Source organism: Hemiscyllium ocellatum, chromosome 5 (genome assembly GCF_020745735.1).
Source record: "Hemiscyllium ocellatum isolate sHemOce1 chromosome 5, sHemOce1.pat.X.cur, whole genome shotgun sequence".
NCBI lineage: Eukaryota > Metazoa > Chordata > Chondrichthyes > Orectolobiformes > Hemiscylliidae > Hemiscyllium > Hemiscyllium ocellatum.
In genome coordinates, this window is record NC_083405.1 from 72038662 (window position 1) to 72063852 (window position 25191).

The 25191-nt window shown below is 38.8% G+C and overlaps 1 protein-coding gene across 1 annotated transcript in view; it reads right to left on the reverse strand.

The window, feature by feature from the left end:
* The window catches only part of LOC132816073 (contactin-associated protein-like 2), a 1374393-nt gene that overhangs the window by 212647 nt on the left and 1136555 nt on the right, over window positions 1–25191 (reverse strand). The window contains exons 17-18 of the mRNA XM_060825502.1: window positions 9452–9670; window positions 1500–1736 (exon numbers count right to left, since the gene is read on the reverse strand). Coding sequence (XP_060681485.1) covers window positions 1500–1736; window positions 9452–9670 — 456 coding nt within the window. The remainder of the gene's footprint in view (window positions 1–1499; window positions 1737–9451; window positions 9671–25191) is intronic.

Below are 25191 nucleotides of genomic sequence, written 5' to 3' on the forward strand. Positions count from 1 at the left end.
CTAGCAGCTGTTGAGCTAACTGAATCAGGTTGCTCTTCCCACTGCAAGGAAATTCATGTTGCTTTGACAATGTACACTTTTACACATATGGTGAAGTCCAGAGTTATGAACAGTAATGAGGCTATGATCCCAGCTGACGGTAATACTGCAAGTCAGATCCCAGAGTGAAACCTAGCTGGGTAGATCATCTGTTTTATAATTGGCTAAAATTGAGTTTACTCACTGAAGCATATTCACACAAGGCTGCAGAAACTCATTAACATCAGTATATAAGTTTATCATATAAAGGAAAGTTAAAAAAAAGTAATATATAAAAGACAGTTAGAAAGATCTTAACATTAGCCGTAAAACAAAGTTTTGACCTGTTCCATAACATTTACAGATACTCCAGAAAAATTTAATTCCTATCATAACCAGTGTTCCCTCTAACTTTGTTACCAGCTGTGCAGGTCTCTGAATCCGTGCATAGCAGTGAAGTCAGAACTAGAAGTCAATGCTGTAATTGGATCACTATATGCAGAACATCAGAGCAGCTCTGCATGTACGCATTTGTATAACTTAGAAGGAACAAGGATCATAACTTTTTTTTACATACTTGACTCTTCCCAGTTTCTTTTCATTGTCGCATGGAGAGTGTTTAATCATTCCATTCTAAGTTCATTGGCATAAACCTTCAACAATTATAATGATTAAACTTCTTCAGTTCCAATAACCTGAAGATGTCTACCCAAGTTCTCCCACTTAGGAACCTCATAAATTAAAACCTCATAAATTGGTTAGGATGACTGACGGTTTCCTGAAGTAAAAGTTTAATTTTCTTGATTGAAAAAGCTATTCTTCCTTGTGAACTGAACCTTTGATTCCTCTGAACTTAACTCAATGCTAATACTAATGGTGTTATTGTCTGTTGTGAATTCAGCGTAAAAGTGTTCCATCCATTAACATTCCAGAGGTTCCACCAGCCACTTAGCTGTAATTATGTTCATGGAATTGGTGCACTGAGGTCACTGTTCCAAATGACTTTCTGACCTGTTTAAAAAAGAACCTTCAAAACATTGGCTCATATCCATCTGCCTTGATTTTATAATCCGAATCCCAAAATATAGCAATACACATTATTCCTCACAAATAGTAGAGGCTTCAATCTTCTTCCCACCAAATGGATGACCAGGAATCTCTCCCACTCTTAATGCCTGCCATTGGTATATGTTAGAAGAATCGATAGATTGATATTCAACCTGATTTACAATTAAGCTGCCCATCCTTTTAACACACTGAACCATTTCCAGGTTAAATTCTGAAAATACTCAAATATTTATAGCTATTTGCTTGACTTTTTAAAAGGCATATTTTGGTCTACATTAAGAAGTGCTAGTTGGCTTGATTTAGGATTGATTGATTGATTCCTTGATTTAAAATATTTCAACCATTCATCGTTAATTGGTGGCAGGTCTACCCCATACTTCAGTACCAAAGGTTCATCAGCATTAAGGCATTACCTTTTGTGCAGAAGGGACCATCATATGCAGTATGAATGCAATCACACGAGTAGCCATTATACTTCTCCACACACTTGCCACCATTTCGACAATACATGCCATAACTGGTACAATGGCCTGAGCAGCCAGGTTTCACCCCTGGAGTAATTTTTGCTCTCTCCTCGAGGTCGAGAGTGACACCATTCATTCTTAAAGACCGGATACAACCAAGATAACCTCGTTGACCTCCAGCAGCTCCTGTGAAATAAGAAAACCATATAATGAAAAATGCATTAATTAAACAGAGGTTTCAAGTTAAAGTTATTGCTTAAGTGAACTGGATCTTTTAATCCAATTGCATCCAAATTGATGTAACTGGCACAAAAGATTGTGGAATTTTAAGCAGGGCTTGGACTATGCAATTTGAGTTCCTGCAATTACTTACAGGAGTTTTAAAAGCCATTGCACCTCAAAGCAATCTCCACTCACAAAACTGCTCCATGGTGAAAAATATAACAGGCAATTTAACCACATTCACTGCAAAAAGATTATGAAAGAAGGGTTATTTATTTTATCAGTAATGAATCTTTCTAGACATTAATGGAAAAGTATAACTTAAGAGAATTAACTACTTACAATGAATGTTTGTCTGATGTTGCAAATTTATCAAGATAATGTTTCAAAACTTAACTCCTGATCAGCCAGGAAACAAGTTCAGTTAGAGTGACTCCTACTGTTAACTTCCCATGCCAATGTTACTTCAATTACCCACGCCAGTTCTCAGACATAAAGAGTATGCTTTTTTCCTCACTGCCTCTCATACTCGAGGGCTTGCCCATATAATTCATCCAGGTTTCTGGCAGCAGTTTGCTCACTTTACGATCTGATTCCTGGCTTTCTAGCCTCTGCCAATTGCTTTGGTTAGCACTATTCATCACCCTGGCTTTTTGATGTTGGCCCACCAGTCTTGAGCTCAGCTCCAATTCCTGCCTTCTTCAGCTCAGTGATGCTGTCACTCATTCATGCCAGCTCCAATTCCCTTTTCTATTTCTCCACCTATTATGAAAGGATTCCGATTCACAAATCCTGGCTTTCCGCTCCATGTTTCTTTGTCCTTTGTCCATGGTCTCTTTCTCCATCTCCCCAACTTAACAATCCTTTCTGCTGGAAGGATCCCAGAGGATCCGATGTGTTCTTCCACAATTGACAGTTGCTATTGGAGCCCCCTCAACATGAATTTCCAGTAATAGTTTCTTCAAATTATGCTTTTTATTGGTTTTCTTGGAAAATATGCAAATTAAACAACATTGAAAGTAATCTTCTCAGCATAAGGACACTAATATGTATGTTTTTAAAAATTGTCAATGGAAGTTCTTTTAAATTTACTCTAGAATACATGACTGTACCCCAGTCAAATCAGTAAATAGCTCAGCATATTTTTACAACTTAAGTAATTTAAAACAGGGTTGCTCAGTCATTTACATGGTGACTTAAAGTACTCTGTGTGATAAACTCATTTTCAGATGTTCTTATGAAAATTTACCAAGTTATAATATTGAAATATGTTAAGAATTTGTTAAAAATACTTTTTATAATACTGTCTAATTCTGCAAATTCATTATACTTTATGTGCATCTATATGTAAGCGAGTCTGACAGGAAACTTGAGGAGAAAGTGAGGACAGCAGAGGCTGGGGAACAGAGTCAAAAAGTGTGTCGCTAGAAAAGCACAGCAGTTCAGACACCAACTGAGGAGCAGATGAGTTGACATTTCTGGCACAAGGTCTCCTTCAGGAATGTGGGGACTGGCCGGGGGTTTGGTGAAAGGGGGCTAAGAGATAAATAAGAGGATCAGGTAGGGGGTAGGTAGATGGGAACGCGAAAGGTAGATACAGGTGGGGGGTGACAGAAGCTGAAATACAATTGTACCTTGTGACTCAAAATGCATTGACATATCAGCCTGGTTAGGGCAATTCAAAGCGTGCTCTTTCCAAATCATAGAATAGAATCCCTACAGTGTGGAAAGAGGCTATTTGGCCCAACAAGTCCACATTGACCCTCCAAAGATTATCTCACCCAGACCCATTCCCCCACCCTATTACTTTACATTTCCCTGACTAATGCACCTAACCTACACATCCCTGAACACTATGGGCAAATTAGCATGGCCAATTTACCTAACTTGCACATCTTTGGATTGTGGGAGGAAACCCACGCAGATACGGGGAGAATGTGCAAATTCCACACAGACAGTCGCCTGAGGCTGGAATTGAGCCTGGATCCCTGGTGCTGTGAGGGAGAGCAACAACAACAAGCCTGCTGAAGACGTTTTAACTCCTAGACCTTAGTTTCACATTCAGTTATACTCTCATGACGTCATACATGGTGCTGCCATAATAGTGAAAATCACTGCTTGAGTGACTGTTGTAAGGGTTTTGATATCAAGTGGCCTCTGTTGGGGATATGTGAGGAGACTCGCTAAAACTCAGGAAAGTGGTAGAAGGAGTATGAGAGGTGTTTGAGGGAAACAAGGAGCAGGGGCATTCCGATGTCTCCTGACCTGCTTTGGATTCAACCTGTTGGGAAACCAACATTATTCAATCACTCAGCCTTCCTGCTATAATGGCAGATCATATCCCAATGATTAAATTGGAAATTGATCTGTTTATTTACAGAATGACTTGCTGGCATGAGGTGTGTATCCTTGATACTTGCAAGTTTAAATTGCAGACAATCACACTGGTCCAGCAATGGAGTAGATGTGTCTTGACTTAATTTTAACTGTCTATTATACCCCAATAAACAACTCCACTCCATGACCTGGCTTCGGCCAGATGCAGGGAATTAAAGTAAGATCTTTTTGCAATACACACAGCAAGCAGCATAACAGCGCACTCTTTGTATATTGATCTCAAATAAACTTTGATTGTTTTGCTGCAAAATTAATTTGCCATGAAATGTAAAGTACTGGAACTCATGTATTAGCAAAACTCAACAGGCTTTGTGAATGAGTTAAAACATTTATGCTTTCTGTTCACATATGTACCTACACTGGCATCCAACTCAATATAATCCTATCAGTCTTCATCTTCTTTAATTGGTTAATTTACAGCATTTTAAGGTTTATATTTCCACAGACAATAAGCTTTTTCCTTCAGTATCTCCATCAGCTTATAACCAGCATAGCTTTGGGGGAGAAAAGGCTGTTTCTTGGACTACCTACATTTCAGTTACAAAGTAGAAACCAGACTAAACATCACAATTGGTAAGGTTTCTATTTGTAGCAATCATGATCACCAGACGTTTTATAATATATCATAAGTGAGCTTCACAAATAAGGAAAACTTGAATTGATTATGAGTGAATTTTCAATTCTTAATTGTTAAGTGAAAACCATTTGAACACATACAAACATACATTACATTGTGCATCATAGGATCAACCTGACGGCAACTGTGTCACATTTATATATTCACATTCATGAATATTGATGTTAGCTTGGGAGACAAAGCTGCGGTGTGATGGTGATTGAAATAATCGTCCTCTTAAAAGGTCAGTTTTATGTTGAGGTAATTCAGCTGCAGTGACTTATAAGGACAGAAATGGAGCAAATTGTTTCTGTGGTCGCTGGCTTGAGAAGAGATTAATGTCCTTTTGAAGGAATAAAATGAGTAACCTCTGTTTTCATACTTCTACTGAGGAGAACTGCTGCTGAGATTTTAATGACAAGAAAATTGTTGGCAACCTGTATCAAATCATATGTACCCTCATTGTTGAGAGAACACAGTCAAAAAATTAAACCTAAGGGATGGAGGTTGGCTCCAGGCAGGATAAAACTGTTGTCAAATTCAGAAAGCACTGACCTGGGGAAGCAAACGATGGTTTGGCCAATGCAGAAAATATTGCAATCTTTAGGTTCAGTTGGTTTTGTAGTTCCACACTGAATTTATATAAGGATTGATATGTCCATGAAAGCAAATGATGCAGCATTATTGCCTTAATGGAATAAATTCCCTCAATTTGCCATTCATTTCTTTCAACTGCTACAGAGACAGGATATTCTAAAACCTGTTCTGTTATTGACAGCCAATACTTCTTCATAAATGTTTGGCAGGTAATGTGAGCTCAAAATCTGTTATATGTCTTCTACTAGGCTTTAAGAACCTAGACTATGCTGGCACTTCAGTACAATACTGACAGGGGGATGGAAATGGAGTCTCTTCCCTGAGGTTAAATTAAAGTTCATCTGTCTGTTAAGTGGCATTACATGATACAAATGTGCTGTTCCAAGAAGATCAACAGAGCTCTCCTAATATCAGGACATACAATTATTCCTTAACCAAGGCAATCAAAATAGATTTGTTTTTGGCTTTTGGTCAGATGTAGGATCTTGTTCTATTACTTGCTCGTGGCTGCACTTCAGAATAAATTAATTGGTCATGAAGCACTGTAAGCTCTCTAATAATGTGTAAAAGTACAATTCAAGGAAGTCAGTCCTTCTTGTTTTGGAACTGTAATTACATTTAAACATTAGTTTCAGCCAAACACTATCAGAAACTTTCCGACTCTGGGATTTGTCCCCAAAGCAGCTTTCAGCTCCTTGATCTGATGTGAAATGTGTAGCAATACATAGAGGTCTGCAGCTCAGAAAAAGACCAATCGAGTCTGCACCGGTCAAAACAAGCATTGAACTATCCTAATCCTATTTTTGAGCACTTTCCCCTTATCCCTGTATGCTTTGGCATCATACTTGCACATCTAAATACTTATTAAATATTATGAAGATTGTTGCTTCTACCACTGTACTCATCTATGATCTGTTTGACCACATCTAGTTGCAACTTAGATTTTTGAATCATTAGGTTGTACCCCAGAGTGACGTAAAAATTCCCACTTCAGATTGTTACTACTTGCCATATTGTACTCACAAACATCTTAAGATGTAAACATCCTGGACATAGCCTTGGTGGAACGATCAGAAGAATTCATCCTTTCAAAATGAATAGACCAGAAATTTCATTGGCTATATGGTCATTTCTGCAGCATAAGCTGCAATTGAACAGAGGGACCACACAGAATTCCAGACACAGCTGACTCCAAGGAACTGCTCCAGACAATTTTAATTTTGATAGGTCCAGAAGCAGGGGAATTGCTATTCAGAAAAGCCCCTTAAGTTCAGAGAATTCTGTAGTTTCTGACCCAGTGAAAATGGGAAGTCAATGCAGCGATTAGCATTCTGATGTCAAACACTGTGTGGAATATAGGAGCAGCTGCATGGGGTGCAATTACTCAGCTAAAAGGGAATTACCTGCCCTGTTTTATATTCATTCCCCTGAGGTCAATGAATGTTACAGAAAGTGTGAATACATAAGGTTGATATTGTATCAGGTAATGTCTTTATGAAGTTAATGTTAAATTGTCTCCATTCTACTGATGTCACACACCATCTCTGACTGAGAGAAGGAATTCTCCTGCACCAGTTCCCTGTGCTGCCAGTAATTATGTCTGACCAAATATAGTTTTTGCCATACAATTAACCTTCTTGTTACCTAAGAACAGTTTCTCTTCTTAGATGCTCGATGGCGGTGTATCTTCTACCAATAACCAATATTTAAGGCCAAGACAAAAGAAGATTGGTGGCAGTGACTACCTCAAATAAACCTTACCCAGTATTACATACTATTAAAGATCGCAATTACCACAGGGATACCAAGAATATTATAGGTGTAAGGCGAAAAGGTCAAAATGCAGTTATGTTGACACAGAAGTTACAGAGTTGCATTTATCGCATGGTCAACACAAAAAAGTATGTCTCAAAATGAAGATCAGGATGGAAAAACCATGACAGAGTAAGAGGGGAAATGCCAATGAGAAAGCAATGACAGCGCCAGAACAATACAGAGGAACCTCAATTATCTGGCATTCGATTATCCGAATATCAGATTATCTGATGATCGCAAGGTCCTAATGCTCGGCTATACTATGCTATCTAGCATTCAATTATCCAGAATTTGATTAATTGAACAGAATACTGCCCAATCATGTCCTTCGGATAATCGAGGTTCCTCTGTATTTGGTTCATTCAGTGCTAAATCCAGATGCCTTCCAATGAATATATTAGCTACAACATTTCATAATGGGAAAGAATTCATTTACTAAAGAACTGAAAACAAACTAACTGATCCAACAGTTTCTTGGTTAATTGACTTGAATATAGTTTATTACCTCCATAAATAAATATGAAATAAAAATTATCACCTAAAACGGGGCTCAAGACCATGGCTCTGGATTACCAATCCTATTTACTGCCAATTGAGCTGCCCCGATGCACAGAAGCTGATTCCACAAAGCCTTTCCAACACTGGGATAGCTCCACAACTCATTACTGACATTTTTCAAACATTTCCCACTACCTTCATCAGCGCCTAATCTCCTGCTGGTCTGAGTATGAAACATTTGGACATATTATTTCTTTAGTAGATATGCTTTCTTACATTCTGAAATATAGTAACTCATATAATCATTGCTATTGTTGCTGGCTTTACCACTGCTTTCTTATTAGCATTTTCCCTCTTTTATGCATTCATTTATGCATTCATTGTCCTGGTCTTTACTTTGAAACACTTTAATACCTTTGAAATGAGTTTCAATACTTCACGGATGCTCCTGCTGCTGACTGTCAGGAAAAGCTGCACATGTGCTGGCGGCTGCAGTGCAAGTCAAATATGTGTTCACACTCATTGCTGAAGCCTTTTTGACCAGTGGTAGGAATTACCATGAAAATCAAACTCTGTCACTTGCAACTGACAAGTAGATAAAATTTTATTTTAGATCAGAGTGTTGCTGGAAAAGCACAGCAGGTCAGGCAGCAGCCGAGGGGCAGGAAAATCGACGTTTTGGCAAAAGCTCTTCATCAGGATTCCTGATGAAGGGCTTTTGCCCGAAACGTCGATTGCCCTGTCCTCGGATGCTGCCTGTCTTGCTTTGCTTTTCCAGCACCACTCTGATCTAAACTCTGGTTTCCAGCATCTGCGGTCCTCTCTTTTGCCTGACAAAATTTTATTGCCAGCTCATTGATAAGTGATAAAATGCAGTTGACTGTTTTTGTGTAAAATTAATTATTTGACTCTCTAACTAAGAAAATCTGATCTTTAATTTGAAATAATGTAGATATTTTTAAATAGACTAACCTCACATCGTATGTTTCTTCTGTCATAGTTTCTGGACATAGTTGTTTGAAGGCAACTTGTGATTTCAGTTGTTAAATCATATTGTTGATTAAGATTTCTGACCACATACGTAGGTTTCCTTTGCTGCTCACTTCAATCAAATGAAGTTTAAGGGAGAGTTGTGTTTTAAAATTCCATTCCAATAGAAATAAATCCTATATGTCCAGTTATTTTTGTTAGGGTTTTTGAGGGTATACATGTTCATTAAATCTGAATCAATTCATGATAATTACTTTCCTCAATCAACATTTAGCCAGGAGTTCTGTCAGTTTTTCTGTCTAACCTTGGCTCAGTTAATTAATGACAATAATTGCTGTTGATGAATTGCTACTGTTAATCAACCATTAAAGGAGCAATAGTGAGAAAGAGCCTACCACTTCACATGTCCTACTGTAATCATTAAACCATTAAGTTGGTGGAGCATCCAATATTAATGTGAGTTAAAATCAAAGACAATAATAGTCCTTTCTAAATTTCATTCAACATCTTTAACTTTAGCTAAAGGTTTGTATGAATATGCAACCGACAGCAGAAAACCATTATGATTGAGATCATAGATCTAGAACTTTGCTTACTAACAGTTCTGGTAGTATGGGATGGAATTACTGTTGAACTAAAAATTAGTTAAAGAAGGATAGTCAACATGAATGTCTAAAATGCAAGTTGTGCTTGCCATTAATTAAATTGATGCGATTTATATGGGTCTGTAAGTATATTGAATGGCAAATTAGTTTGAACAACTTACCCACATAGAGCTGACTGTAGAGTTCCAGTCTGGTATGACCCTGACTTGGTGCCTTCCTGAAATCCCTACGCAATAGGTCCACTTGAAGACTTGCTTCCTTTACATTGCGTTCAGCGATTACTCGATGCCATTGGTCATCATTCAAAGGGTTTGGAGATCTCACTGTAAGTTCCTCTGGGCCATTACCCACGTCAAATGAAAACATCACCTCGGTAGGTGCTGGAAATACAATGATCATAATTCAGTTTTCATTTCATTAAAATATAAAAATTAGATATATTCGTTGAGGGAAAGGGAACTTGGTTATAATGGTAACATGCAATGTGGACAGTGTTTGGAATAATTAAAATAGATCTGTATTTTGGGCCTTTTCGCTATTCCCTATGCCTGAAAGTTCTTATGTGTTCTTAAAATTTGTTGTAATAGATAAGAATCTTAACTGCTTGTGCTTCCAAATCCCATCATAAATTTTATAATACTGATGTAAATCCAGACAAAAGTCTTTCTTCCACTTCTTTTGTTTGGCATGAATATATTGGAAGTCTGCTGATAGGACCTCAATTATATTTTTCCTCCCAAAGGGGAAGCATGATAATTACATTACTAGTCTTTGGAAAGATGATACAAGGTTCTGTAGTTACTTGCCAATTGTCCATATGCCAACTCAGGCATAAAGGGAAAAATAGGATCCAGGAGTTGATGGCTATCCAACGTAAAATAATGCATCACCTGTTTTTCAAATCTGTATTGACATATGTTTATTTTCTTTTTAAATATGCCTTCCTCAAATTCAGATGTCATGCCAAACAATTGGAATTTGTCTTCATCTTACTTACTGGCACTTCTTAATTTGGTCTAACAATTAGAACTTGCACTTTAAAACATGGAAATGTAAGTTTTGTTTTACATTCTTCATTTTCACTGACTCTTAACAAACACTGAACCTTTAAAACAGTTAGATCACATCCTGACATGTGGTGCTCCATTATAAAAGGTCTCCATCTTATGCTGTATATATTCCGTCGATATTTAGTCTGTTAGTCAGCCAGTCAACTAAGTGTACAACATCATTTTAATCTAAGTAAGCATAGAATCTAGCCTTTTAATGTATGCCTGAGGTGTTGCATTAATGTATATGGGTAACAGTTATAACACTGCCATGCATCTGACTCAACGCAAACTGAATTCTTTGTATGTTATTTGGGCTAACGTACAGAAAATTTTAAGCATATTCATGATTAAATGGTTGCCTATTTAAGACGGAGATAAAGAATATTTCTTTCTCTGAGTGGGCAGTCAATCTTTGGAATTCTTTGTCCCAGAGGGCTGTGGAGGTGGGTCCCAGAGTCAGATAGTAGATTCCTGATGAAGGGCTTATGCCCGAAACGTCGAATTTCCTGTTCCTTGGATGCTGCCTGACCTGCTGCGCTTTAACCAGCAACACATTTTCAGCCCAGAGTCAGATAGCATGGCAACAGACTCTTCAGTCCAATCAGTCCATGCCGAACATAATTCCAAACCAAACTAGTCCCGCCTGCCTGGTCCTGGCCTATATCCCTTCATACCTTTCCTATTCATGTGACTATCAAAATATCTTTTAAATGTTGTAACTGCGCCCACATCTATCCTTTACTCAGGAAGCTCATTCCATACAAAGACCACCCTTGTTTAAAAGATTTTCCCTTCATAATGTTTTTGAATCTCTGTCCTCTCACCTTTAAAAAAATGTTCCATGGTCCTTGGAATTCCCCATCCAAGGGAAAAGGCACCTACCATTAACTCTATCTATACCCCTCAGGACTTTATATACCTCTATAAGGTCACCTCTCAACCTCATAAGCTCCAGTGAAAGAACTTCCGGCCTATCTTTAAGTATTTTCAAGGCTGACAAAGGTAGACCTTTAATCAGTAAGGGAATCAAGGGTTATGGAGATGTCAAAGATGGTGTTATATTACTTAGAGTAATTCCAGGCCGACACACTGGTCAGAATAACATTAAGCTGGTCTAGAGATGACAGAGAAAGCAATGCTGATGCCTCTGACACTGCAGGAAGCCAGGCACATGTTCAGCCCTAGAGGTAATGAGCTCCTGTTCTCAGGTGCACAAAACAAATTGAAGGTGCAGGGAGGCAGGGGAATATCAGGCAGAACAGCAGAGGTGTTCAGTAGATGAGGGCACAGGCTGGGTGACTACAAACAAATTCTGTCTACTGTCATGGTCTGGCTGGGTTGTATCCATGGACAGTCTCACTTAGTGGCTGTCGGATTTGTTCTCAGACCAGCACTTCATCAATGTCACCATGGACACAGTGTATCAATGGCAATGCTGGAGAGGGAACGGGGCACCTTGACCTCACTACTGTTGTGGCTTCTTCTCCAGCAATCAGGGAAATACCTTCAGATCCTCACATGGAGAGGGAATGCCATTCAAACACTTCAGAGAATTCATCACAGGACATTCTAGAAGCTTCTTTACTGTCTCCCTGCCAGTAACTAAACTGAGTCCAACAGTTCTGGCAGAGGAGGGTGCAAATGCCCCCTCTGTTGGTTGCAGTAAAAGCTGAAGAGTTTCATTTCAGGGACAGAGCATTGTTGGATGAGGTGGAAGTGAGGAGAGTGGGCCTGTTATTGCGATATTGTAGGCAACACCGAGACAATCCAAGTGAGTAATGAAGAAAATATGGCCAGGCTCTGCAGAATGGAGAAAGGAGAAAATCCTCTCTTCAGGCTGGGGTCTTGTTATCAAAATGGTTTCAGAATCGGGGTAGCCAATACACTGCTGAGATATGAAGGAATTCAGTCCATTGACATGCTGGATTTTCTCCTGCCCATAGGGTAATAAGGATTTTCAATTTATATAACCTTCTAATCAAGCAAGAGAAAGATCTACAGAGCTGCAGAGATATTGAAGGAACCAGGTAATGAATCTCATCAGGTATGATGTAGAATTGACCAGCGTGCTGCAGGATTTGATTAGGTTCATCTGGATTTTGTTTGCTACCTCCATGTATATCTGCGTCTGCCTTGCCTTACAAAATTCTCACAAGGCATAGCTCGCGGATGGTGCTTGTGGCAGTGACATGTTAGCAAGGAAGTAGAGTTGAGCAGATGGCTTTCAAGGTATTATGTTCGTGGCTTTGCTTGACCTCGGGCCCAAAATCATGCTTCCCTCCAGGAGGTCACGGCCATGGGAATACAGTGTTGTCTGGTTACAATTCCACATTCTTTGTGCAAAGGCAAGGTGTTTCTGTGCAGTTTGACACTTGTAAGGGATTACAGTCCTAACAGAGTTGCTTTATTTAATTAAAAAGGAACAAATGAACCTTAAGTAATTCAATCATCAATGTCCAAAAGTTAAAGCAGCGAGTTCTCAGTGACCAGGTTTTTAAAAAACAAATCAAACCAAATAAGGACAAGTATCTATTGCTTACTCAGCCCAGAATCTGATCACAATAAAGTTTTCACAAGCCTTGGCTGCCTTATCTGACCATTGCCCTGGCTTCTATCTTCCCATTAAGTGGCCTCCTGGCTCACAGCATGGCCATCACCTACCCCTTCAAAGTCAGAAGCTGTCTCTTATTTTTCCTGCTCTTCTTTTCCTAGCACATTCCCCGTTTTGTCATGCAGCTTTGGAGGTGCAGCCCAACAAAATGGTGTGAATTTTTTTTTCTCTGAAGTATGCTGCAGTTCACTAACTAATAGGTCCAGGCATCTGAATCTCATTTTGAGCACTCCTACCACCAGATTCATGATGGCCTTTGTGCAGTTATGTGCACAGTTATATTTCTTTTTTGCTTGAGTCTGAGGGTTCCTCACTGCTGTCATCTCACTGGTCAAATCCAGTATTTTCTCCCATAGGCAGCAAGGAGACAAATGTCCACCAGCACGACTCCCCCATCTACCACTCTTGGCCCTCTTGACCTTGGAATGGGCCAATTGTTCCTGTGTTGAGACAAAAGAGTGGAATTCAGTATACAAAGGAACCTCAATTATCCGTCATTTGAATATCCGAATATCAGATTATCTGGCAAGATTGCAAGGTCCCGATGCTTGACCAGACTATGTTATCCGGCATTCGATTATCCAGAATCCGATTAACCGAACGAAATACTCCCCGCCCAGATTTTAATAATCGAGGTTCCTCTGTAATAGGAGTTGACAGAAGAGCATGAGTGGTAAGTCGGCAGCAGGAGAGGTGGAGAGGTGTCCTCATTGTGTGAGTAAGAACCATAGAAGGCAGGAATGGTTAGTAATTTGAAAGGATGAAGTGTGTGAGAGATGTTGAGTGGGGATGATGTAATACTGAGAGTGTTGATCCATGAGCCTTGCTGAGAGGTGTGCGGGGTGGCAGAGTTAGCGTGAGTGGTAGCCCTGTGAGAGTGAGGTAGCAGACAGGAGCTGGTAGTACACACTGCTCGGATTCCCGCTTCAGCCAGGATATAGCACTGAGCCAACCTGATATTGGATCCATGCTGCCTTGCTCTGGTGATGTGACATCCTTTGACTGGCTGTCACCAGGAGAAGGGATAGCCCTCTTCTCCACCACCTCAGCCACTAATATCTCCAGTTTCCAGTCCTCCAACAAATTTTAAACATAACCAGATTAATGATAAGACCGAGAGTGAGGGTCTCAGACTGTGTCAGTTTCAGTATTCTGAACAGGTCTGCAAGGTTTCTTTAGCAAAGAAGAAATAACTGGTTTATTACTCTAAATAAACTTGATCAACAATGCATGATTATCATCATTGTATTATGTAAATATATATATATCTACTCTTCCAAAAAACAACACACACACTTCTCTGAGGAGAAGTGAGGAAATGAAAACTCTGCATAGTGTTAACTTCAAAATACTTTGGCCAAATAATGAATAGTTAAACTCATGAAAACTGAGAAGTTACAGATTGCCTCAAAAGGTGTTCTAATTCTGAATTTACATTCTGTATACACACAAAACCTGCTTACACTGGACCTTTCATTAGAGTTGTGACTGACTAAATTCCCTTTGGTTCCGAAAGTGTGGTAGATACCAATGAGCCTTCCCCAGGAATCCTCCACAAGTAGCAAGGATGATTTCTGGTAAGTTTTCAGCTTGCACAATTTGCTGTCAGGAGTTGCAAAAAAGGAAACAGAGAGAAATGGAGTATTCATTCTTAAGATGGGGGTCTCACATTCTCTCTCACAGAGTTAAAAAATGCAGCTGTCATATTCCATCCAGAGACTAGGCTGTGGGAACTCTCTCTGAACATTTTCTAAACCTTACAACTCTAACCAAGCTCCCAGTCCATGCAGGTGCAACAATGTTGCTGTCACACTCATGGTCTTTTCGTTCGCGAAGTATCATTTATTTAAAAGTTCAACGTACTTACATAGATTCACATTAGTTTTAAACAACCAAATATATGGACCACATGCTTTCACAAAATTTGTAAGTATCTTTTGTTGGATACCTCTTTCCAGTAAGCCACATTTTTGTTCCTTCATTGTGTTGAAATTTGGATCAATGTAAATTGGAGGTTAAAAAGGGCTGTACTGACCAAGTGTACCTTACATTTGATATTAAGTGACTTTTAGCCATTCTAGTGATATACTGACATCGAGACGCTGAGCTGAGCACATCAAGTGGGACTTTTTTTAGGGACGGTGAACATGATCAACAGCAAATTAATTCAAAGACTGAAAACATGATTGCAGCCATTAACATTTGAGGAAATTCTGGTGAATTAACTAAATTGATGGATACAATTTAGTTAATTTAGAGGTCTCTCACACACTTCATCCTTTCAAAGTAGGAAGGATTTAGAGGGATATGGGCCAAACGCTGGCAAATGGGACGAGATTAATTTAGGATATCTGATTGGCAGGGTCATGTTGGACCGAAGGGTCTGTTTCCATGCTGTACATCTCTATGACTCTATGACTCTAAATTCATGGGAGAATGTAATCTAGGAAATGCAGGATTGAAAAGAGAAATGAATAACGAAGGACAATAGCACAAAAAAACCACTATTCTAATTGTTTCACTTTCAATAATGAGGAAGCCTGGAATATAATGATTGCAAACTGGTTAATATAAGTTCAGCTTCATTTCAATAGAGTTATCAACTGACTTGGATTTTCAATTAAAGACTCTGTGAATGTTGTTCTGTGCAGGTAATAAATTTCATTTTGGTGCCACTTTCCTGTGCTCTGATGGGTTGGCACTGGGAATGATTTACAATCAACAATGTAGAAGGCTACAGAATTAATGCAAACCTGTACTGCTTTTGAAAAGGTTTTGCTTTCATTGGTTATACTGACTATAAAGGAAAATCATATCACTTCTCAGTACAATACTTCTCATCAAAAATTCCTCAGAATTCATTGCTTAGCTTTAGGAAGGCCGCAGTAGGCTATTATTTCCCCACAGAAGAGTCTCTAATGCTAAATGTCTACAGTGTTCTGAAGGAAAATGAAAACTTCATTGAAAAATTCTGTTCATTCATTTTCATCCCAAACAGCCACCAGCCAGGATGGGACTACAGGCGGTAACGATCTGTTAACATTCTTTTCATTTGCCAGATTCTCAGTTGATCTTTGATCGTGAATATCAGGCATGTGTGAGAGTATACGGTGTATGTTTATACATCTGAGAATTGTGTGTGTAAATGGATGGGGTTTGTGGGTGTCATATATACTTACAGCACCAATCAGAATGGGGACCCTTGAAATTTATCACAGCAATGCTGTGGTCAGTTATTGTGCTTCTGCTGCTGCACTGGCTAATTTAACAGATATCTAAACACCACCTTTGTTCAGTTGTAACATTCTTGTTTTGCAGAATCACAATATCACAGAATTGTTACGGCTCAGATGAAGGTCATTTAGCCCAATATGTCTACATCACTTTCCGAGTGAGCAGCTCTCTCAGTCTTTCTCCTGCCATTGTGCCAAAGCTCTGCACATTGTTCCTTTTTAAATAGCCATCTAATTACTTTTTGAAAACATCTGGGTAAGAAGGGCAATGGTTTTCCATTCTAGGTACTTAAACATATAAGCTAACGCAGGCACTTCCATGTAATATCATAGAACACAGAATAGTAGAGCACAGAATCAGGCCCTTCAGCCCATGATGTCATGCCAAACATGATGTCAAATTAAACTACTCACTCCTGCCTACCCTTGATCTGTATCACTCCATTCCATACATATTCATGTACTTATCTAAAAGTCTCTTAAACACTCCTTTCCTACCTACCTTCACCATCATTCCTGGCAGTGTGTTCCAGACTCCTACACTGTGGAGAAGACTTGCCCCTGACATCTCTTTTGAACTTTCTCCCTCTCATCTGAAATGCTCCCTCCCACAGTATTAGATATTCAAATGTTAGAGTTAACAGCTCTTGAACAAGACCAGGGTCTTGACTACCCATGAGCGTTAGACATAAAATAAGCCATGTGATCTTTTGAAGGGAAGCAAAAAAGTTCTCCACTTTACATTGCAAAAGATCATCCTCAACTAAAACCATCCAGAAAGGTTGACTGGTCATATATGCTTTATCTATCATATTTATCTGTAGAGCATCAGTGACTACATCTCAAAAGTAATTCATGTCTCTGAAAGGGTTTGCAATATACAGGGGTATTGAGAGGTGCTATATAAATATACATCCTTTCTTAGGGATCAAAATATAAAGCACATTCATTGATATGGTTCAGTACAACATCACATATTTAACACATTAAGCCACTGGATGCGGGAATCATGATTTATGAGAAAGTTTGTTCAGCAAAAGTAACTCATGCAACATACTAGAATTTACAACCTTGATACTTGAATATGTTAGTAATGTATACTTCAAACTATTTCATCAACTAGAACTTGAGAAGCATCTTTGAAGATAAGTTTTTTGAGGAGCTGTTTATAATTCTTGTATTGCAATAGTCACCTGTTAATACACAATCATGGAGTCTTAATTGGGTAGAAACTGTGATTCAATTCCCTTTTGAAACTCATCAACTAAAGTACTCACTATCTATTTCCACTGAGTATATAAAGTTGCCTTACAACTGCAAGTCATGAAAGCCAACAAAATCATATCCCTTCAACCATGTGGGTAATATCATCTGAGGATACCATTAGCTCCAAAATAGTTATCAACAGAACATTCTGTCTCTGATGCTATTATAATCAAATCTTTCCACTTTTGGTAATTGAGCTGTGCCTGTTTTTGCACAAGAGATGTCAAAATTAGATCTTAATACAGGCTGGTATAAGATTAGCTTGCCCTTGTAGGGATTATGTACAGTTAAACAATTCATTCAAGAGTTCATGGAGCCAGAGGCTCCTGCCAACTCTACTTTGTTCTTTGTACTTAGCTGCATCTGCATGAACAGAATTTCACTGTCCAGTAGTCACAACTGAACATTTTAATCTTTGCTAACATTAAAATAATGACATTTAAACATCAAGTATTGAGGTGGTTGCTTGAATAGCCAACAATTTTAAAGGTTTGTTTTGTGATGTTTACTGTTATCCTATAAATTTGAAGCATTCAGAGAGATTTCATTGCCAAACCTTTGACAAGGTCACACCCGAATTACAACTCACATTGTTTATTTTCAGAAAGACAAACGTCTTAATATCAATACAAACTATTTAATAAAATTATCATAGATTCAGGACAATTATACTTTGAAGGTGATTCATATTAAATATGGATGTGCATATCACTATTAAAAACAACGAACATAATTTAAATCCCTTAAGTTGAGGACATGTGCAGCAATCAATCTTTCAGTTGTTTTTTTGTTTGAATATGTGAGTCTGTTTACTATTGATGCCTACTGTGTTTGATTGGCTACGCTAGAGTGTATACTTGGAAAAAATAAACAGCAGAAATTGCTGGAAGCAAAGACCTGCAAGCATAGAACAGGAATTGCAAAGCATTATAAAAAGAATATGTTATGGATGTACACACTAGTTTTTCATATCTGTATAACTCAAAGATATAAAAACTTACAGAACGATCCCTTGGTGAATTGAGGCCCTTGTGAGACTAATAAATTTAGGGAAGGGCATTTTGCAGTGGCTCAACTGATAGCTTAAGCCTGAGGGGTCCTTCTGATTGAGAGCCTTGTTGGGAGGAATGTCCATTTGTGTCAAGGATCATTGCATACTGAACGCCACTGCTCCCCTGCACGCACTACCCCACCCCCAACCATCCCCCACCATTTACACTAACCTTCCCTGCTCCAGTCATCACTCTTTATTTCCAATGATTTTTCTGATCTGGGCACTGAAAACTTTTGAAGACAGGACTTTTGCTTCCAAAGGGCACTCTCTCAGCAATATTAGACTTCTGACTGCCAAATAATTTCAGCAGGGCTGCTGGAAGTGGCTGTGTGGATATCCTCTGAATTTTTGGAGGCTACTGACATGGGCATGAAATTCAGCCCCAACTTTAAACTACACAGTTCAAAACTAGTGAATTAAACCATTACATAGTCTGAATTTTCAATTGACAAATTTAAATGCAGCATTAAGCAAACAGAAAAAGTGATATTGCTGAGCAGGCAATTAAATCTGTTTAGTTCCTGACAATAGCAAGCTACATGACATATAGGGATGTCTTACCATTTTGCATATTTTAAGCAAGGATGTAATTTCTTTAAAAGCTTGTAGCTGGAGAAACATATTCAGTGATATAACAAAATCCTACTATTGACGATTCATAATGGAGCGAGATGACAGGTCCTATAACTCAAATCCCATTACCTTACAAATGACTAATTTTATACTGAAGAACCAGCATTTGTTAAATGTAACAAGCTTTAGATTCCAATAATTCACTGTATATTGAAATATCCGACATATTATCTAGCAGATTGTTTGTACCTGTGGATAAATATCAAGCAAGTTAAAAAGTGATTTGTTGTGTTTTTCAAAAAAGAATGAGGTTTTGATGAAAGGAGTTTAGATAAAATTAAAGAATGATGTAAATCTGAAAAGTTCATAGGCTATTGATCAATATTCACCGATTGACCTGAAGAATATTGTTTATGATAACATTTGCATTAAAAGCTATCCTTTCAAGGGATTATTAGTAGTTGTTTTATGTCACTATTAAACAGCTGTAAGTGTAGTTAATAATACTTGAAAGTGAATTCATCAAAGGCAAATTGAAAATATTTAAACTATTACGTAAACACTGACGTGGTAAAAGGTTAAATGTTCCTAATGAGCAAATTACCAGCTTTCCTATTGTTTGGTTAATATTCCAGACTAATGTAAGCGATACATCTGCTGGGAGTAGAAATATATTGATTGTAATTTACCTGAAAGCAGAAGAAAAGCTCATCATAGAACCCCTACAATGTGGAAACAGGCCCTTCAGCCCAACAAATCCACACTGGCCTTCCGAAGAGTAATCCACCCAGACCCATTCCCCTACCCTATATTTATCCCTGACTAACGCACCTCACCTACATATCCCTGAACACAATAGGTAATTTAACAGGGTCAATTCACTTAACCTGCACATCCTTGGATTGTGGGAGGAAACGCACACAGGCACAGGGACAATGTGCAAACTCCACACAGACAGTCACCTGAGGCTGGAATCAAACCTGGGTCCCTGGTGCTGTGCGGCCACAGTGCTAACCACTGAGCCACCATGCTGCCCTGCATTATGCTTAGAAATACTACACACAATCAAAGAAGAGTAACAGAGGGAAAAATACTAATTTGGAAAAGACAAGGAACAATAAGAGTAATAAAGAATATTATTATAGAGATCATTTCTAAAGCATAAAGTTAAAAATAGCAACTCAACCATGTTAAAAGGTAGAACAAGATTGGAAGGTTAAGAAACTGGTCACAATAACTTAAATAAAAACCAAGGAAGGAAGAAAATATTTGAATATAAAAGAAAGATTTCCTTGTGTATAATGCCTTTCATGACCTCATGTTGTGTCAAAGTAAACTGAAAGTTTTGCCTCAGTTGTAATGTAAATTGATGGAAAAGTAAATTGCTGGAGAAACTCAGCAGCTCTAGCAGCAACTGGGGAGAACAGAGTTCACATTTTGGGTATAGCTATCCTTCATCAGAACACGAGTTTGACCTGAACTGGACTCAAAGTATTAACTCTGCTTTCCCTCCACAAATGCTGCTCGACTTCTGTGTTTCTCCAGCAACTTGTTTTTCTTTCAGACATCAGCAACTGCTGTTCTTGGTTTCACCGTGTAAACCTATCAAATTAGGCAACTAATTTGCACAGAGCAAGCTCTGCAAGTAGCAGTGTGACTACTGCCAGATATCTTGTTTCAGTGATATTGATTGTGACAAGATCTTTTTCAAATTGGACTTCTGGGAATTTTTGATATCTTCTGAGAAAACTGATAGGTCCTTGCTTTAACATTTTAATAGAAAGAGTTCATTTTTATGAAGAAGGTTATGGAGTAAGACTTGAACCAACAATCACACAAGATAGCTGAGCCGTGGAATAAAATAATTGTGAAGTCTTTCTCTTAAGTCAACCAAAGCATGTGAAAATGTAAACTGAAGATTCCAAAGATGATTTAGTTGTCATATGTAAACAAATTCTCCCAATCTTTGGTTATGAATAACATGGACATTAACCTGGATTTCTGGGGTGGAATTAAAGGGAATGACAAAATAAAGAGAATCTTATACGAGTAGCTGTCACTTGAAAAAGTTAAAGGAATACAGGTTGGCAAGGTCTTATGTATAAAAAGTGGTCAAAAGGTAAAGTTGCCATAGTGTTAGAGGACCACAGAGCTGCTTTCTCATTACAGAGAAAGAGAGAAATTATAGTGAGTTTAACCTGATGGTCACCATGTCTCAGGTAAAGGATGTGGTTGAGAAGGCTGGACCTTGGTGGATAACATCAGCCAATACAGTAACTGAATCTGTGCCATTAGTATCATTCCACATCACAAATCAGTCTTTCATCCAACTAAGCTAACTAACCCCCACTGGTTATATGGTTGAAAAGTCATGACGGAGGCATACCAGTTGCCTTCCTGCTGTGATGGCATTTTATTAGCAGTGGGGATGTTGGCAAAGGGTCCTCTCATCTTAGAGTCAATTAAACACTTCAGGGTTCACCTGGCTTCCTCTTAATGGATTATTAATCAGGTGCTCTATGACACACAGAGGGGCCATCAATGAAACAGCCACCCCTGTGGCAACATTTCCTCCTGCCCTTATCAACTAGTCTTTAAACCATCTCTCCAAGACCAGTCTGTATAGTGTATGGTGTATTGTGATTTCCAATCCTACTCATTTTACTGCAGCCACTGAGCCAATGTTGCTTCCCTAATCTGAATGCAATCCCAGCAGTGGCAACCACTCCTGATAGGCTGACAGCTTTTGAGACAGATGCTTGCTCCTCAAAGGGATAGGAGTTCCAGCAACAGTTCATTAGCTGCTTAATCAACATAATTCGCTTAGACCACTGTGGACTTAAGCCGGCTATAGGTTTTCATCCTAAAATACCAATCGTGAGGTTGGTATAAAACTAGACATAAGGCCTTCAGATCAGGAGACCCACTCAAATACAAGGAATCCAAGTATGACATTCACATAGCCATAAAGACAGCCAAGGACCAATACTGATCCAAACTAGAGACCCAGATAGACATCCAGCAACTATGGCAAGGACTGAATGACATCACAGGTTCTAAAAAGAGACAGTGCAAGAAAGCAGATGATGACATATCCCTCCTAGATCGTCTCAATGTCTTCTATGCTTGCTTTGAGCAGAATTTTGATGGAGAGGTTACTCCTATTCCGAAAAATCTTGATGAACCTATCCCAACTGTCACTACATCAGAGGTCAGATCAGTTTTCCTTCGTGTAAATCCAGGGAAAGTAATGGGACCAGCTGGAGTACCAGGCCATGCACACAGAGCGTGGGCAGGTCAACTGGTAGAGGTCTCCTTTGACATCTTCAACCTGTCCCTGCAGTAGGCCACTGTCCCTGTCTGTTTCAAGAGAGTCAACATCATCCCTATGCCTAAGAAGGCTCATGCAACATGACTCATTGACTCCCGCCCAGTGGCCCTAACTTCGGGTGGTCATGAAGTGCTTTGAAAGGCTGGTCATGGCATTAATCAACTCCAGCCTCCCCACCATTCTTGATCCACTCCAATTTGCCTTTTGGACAAACAGATCCACGTCAGATGCCATATCACTTGCCCTTCACTCCTCCCTAGAACATCTTGACACCAAGAACAGCTACGTAAGATTCCTACTCATTGACTACAGTTCAGCCTTCAATATTATTATCCCCTCAAAACTAATTACTGAACTTAGTGATCTCGGACTAAGCCCTACTCTCTGCAACTGGATCCTCAGTTTGCTGACCCACAGGCTACAATCAGTGAAGATTGGGGACAATATTTCATCCTCACTAATACTCAATACTGGAGCCCCCCAGGGGTGTATCCTCAGTCCCCTATTGCACTCATTGTATATCCATGACAGCATCGCCAAATACCAGACTAATGCTATTTACAAGTTCGCTGATGACACCGCTATAGTCGGTCGAATCACAGATGGCAATAAAACAGACCACAGATGGGAGATGGAAGACCTGTAAAAATGGTGCACTGAGAACAACCGAGCTCTCAATGCCAGCAAAACCAAAGAACTCATTATTGACTTTCGGTGGGATGTTACTCATGCCCCCCTACACATTAACAGCACAGAGGTGGAACAAGTGGAGAGTGTCAAGCTCCTGGGAATGGTCATCCACAACAAGCTTTCTTGGGGACACACTGGTTACAAAGGCTCAACAACTTCTCTTTTTCCTCAGACAGCTGAGAAAATTTGGCATGATGGCGAATACCCTTTTACTGGTGCGCCATTGAGAGCATTCTGCCTGAATGTATCACTACCTGGTATGGCAACTGTACTATTCAAGATTGGAGGTGAACTCAATCACAAAAGCCAACCTCCCATCTATAGAATCCATCTACCAGGCCCTCTGTGTCAGCATTCTGAAAGATTCATCCCACCCTGGCAATGTTTTTCTACAACCTCTACCATCGGGGAGAAGGTACAGAAGTCTGAACATGCACACCAGCCAGTTTCATAACAGTTTCTATCCTACTGTTGTTAGAATACTGAATAGACTCACAAACTCTTAACATTCGCCTGTACCTGTGTTTTTGTTTTTGCAGCTGTTTACCTATTATTTACCATCTATGCTACTTAACTCTGTGATCTGCCTGTATTGCTTGCAAGACAAAGCTTTTCCCTGTGCCTCGGTACATATGACAATAAATTCAATTCAATTCATTTCAATCCTTTACTATTATTCGGTCAAAGTTCTGAAATAAAATCCCGAATAGTACTTTAGGTGTGCCAACATCTTTTTGTATGCAGCATTCAAGAAGACAGCTTATTTTTCAAGGGAAATACATAATAGTCAACAGACACTGGCATGATTGAATGGAAGAATCATTGTGTCAGCCCCATAGTGGTTTCCTGTGTGTCAAAAAATGCACACTGGTTAATTGTGAAATTTGGCAGGTTTATGTTGGGTTTCTGAAATGCAGCCATGTTTTGCTGTTTTAACCTCATAAACAATATGGATACCTGTGACTCCTTAGTAAGTTAAAACTTTTCACATGAGCTCTATTTAGTCTCCAGGTACATGTCCTGAACCCAATGAGTATTTTCCAGTATGTTCCAGTTTTATTATGTTGACCATTAAAATATACATCACTAAATCTTAACTAATTTGATCTTGAGTTCTGAATTTTAAGAGTTTGCCTTCAACTAGCATTCAACGAACCAGATGATATTTCACTGGTCATAATTCTATTCCTCCTGCACAAATTGCCCAGCACAATTTGCAAAATCCAAGGAGTATTGAAAAATTCAACTGGAGCCTCTGTGATTATTCTGCTTTTTTTCAGAATACTACATTTGTATCTATTACTTGTTCCTTAACTTCTGCTTATAAATGTATATTTTTCCATCTGTCATTATTTGTAAAACATATATTTAACTCCTGTGTCATACCTTCGACCTTCATAATTAGATTTCTCTATTCATTCTTGAGCATTCCTACCTTTGCAATCAGTATTCTTTATTTATCATAAGCAAGCAAAGTCTTTATTATCCTTTTCATATTCTTGCTCATTTTTCTTTATGTGCTCCTCTCCTTTTTGACTTTCCCAATGCATTTCATTATAATTTTCATGTTTTCATTAGTATGGTTAGTCATAATTTTACTGAGCCTCAGTTTGTTTTAACTTTTCTTCTGATCCAGAAAATCCTATCCTTTGATGGATTCTATAAAACATGTTGTGATGAAGCATTCTGACAGGATAATGAAATGCCTGGAGAGCAGAGTGTTGTAAAAAGTGAATTTGTGGGAAGGAAGTTCAGCTTCAATAATTTATTTCAGAAATGACTGATCTTGTAGAAAATGGAAATTCTGATGTAATGGACTTAGATTCCAAAAGGCTTTTGATACCATGATTGACAAATTATTGCTACACAAGTTAGGAGGAAACTGTATTGGAAGCAAGTTACTGAAACTAATTTAAAGCTGACAAAGCTAGTAAAAACAAAATATGATTATGCGTGGAACTGTGCCGATTTGGAAAGGAGTCACTCACAGAATGGTATTGTATTATTATAATGTGATTCTTGTGAATCATGATGACATAACTGACCACATAAATCTGACAGGACACCAGTCCAAAATGAGAATGAGCAGAG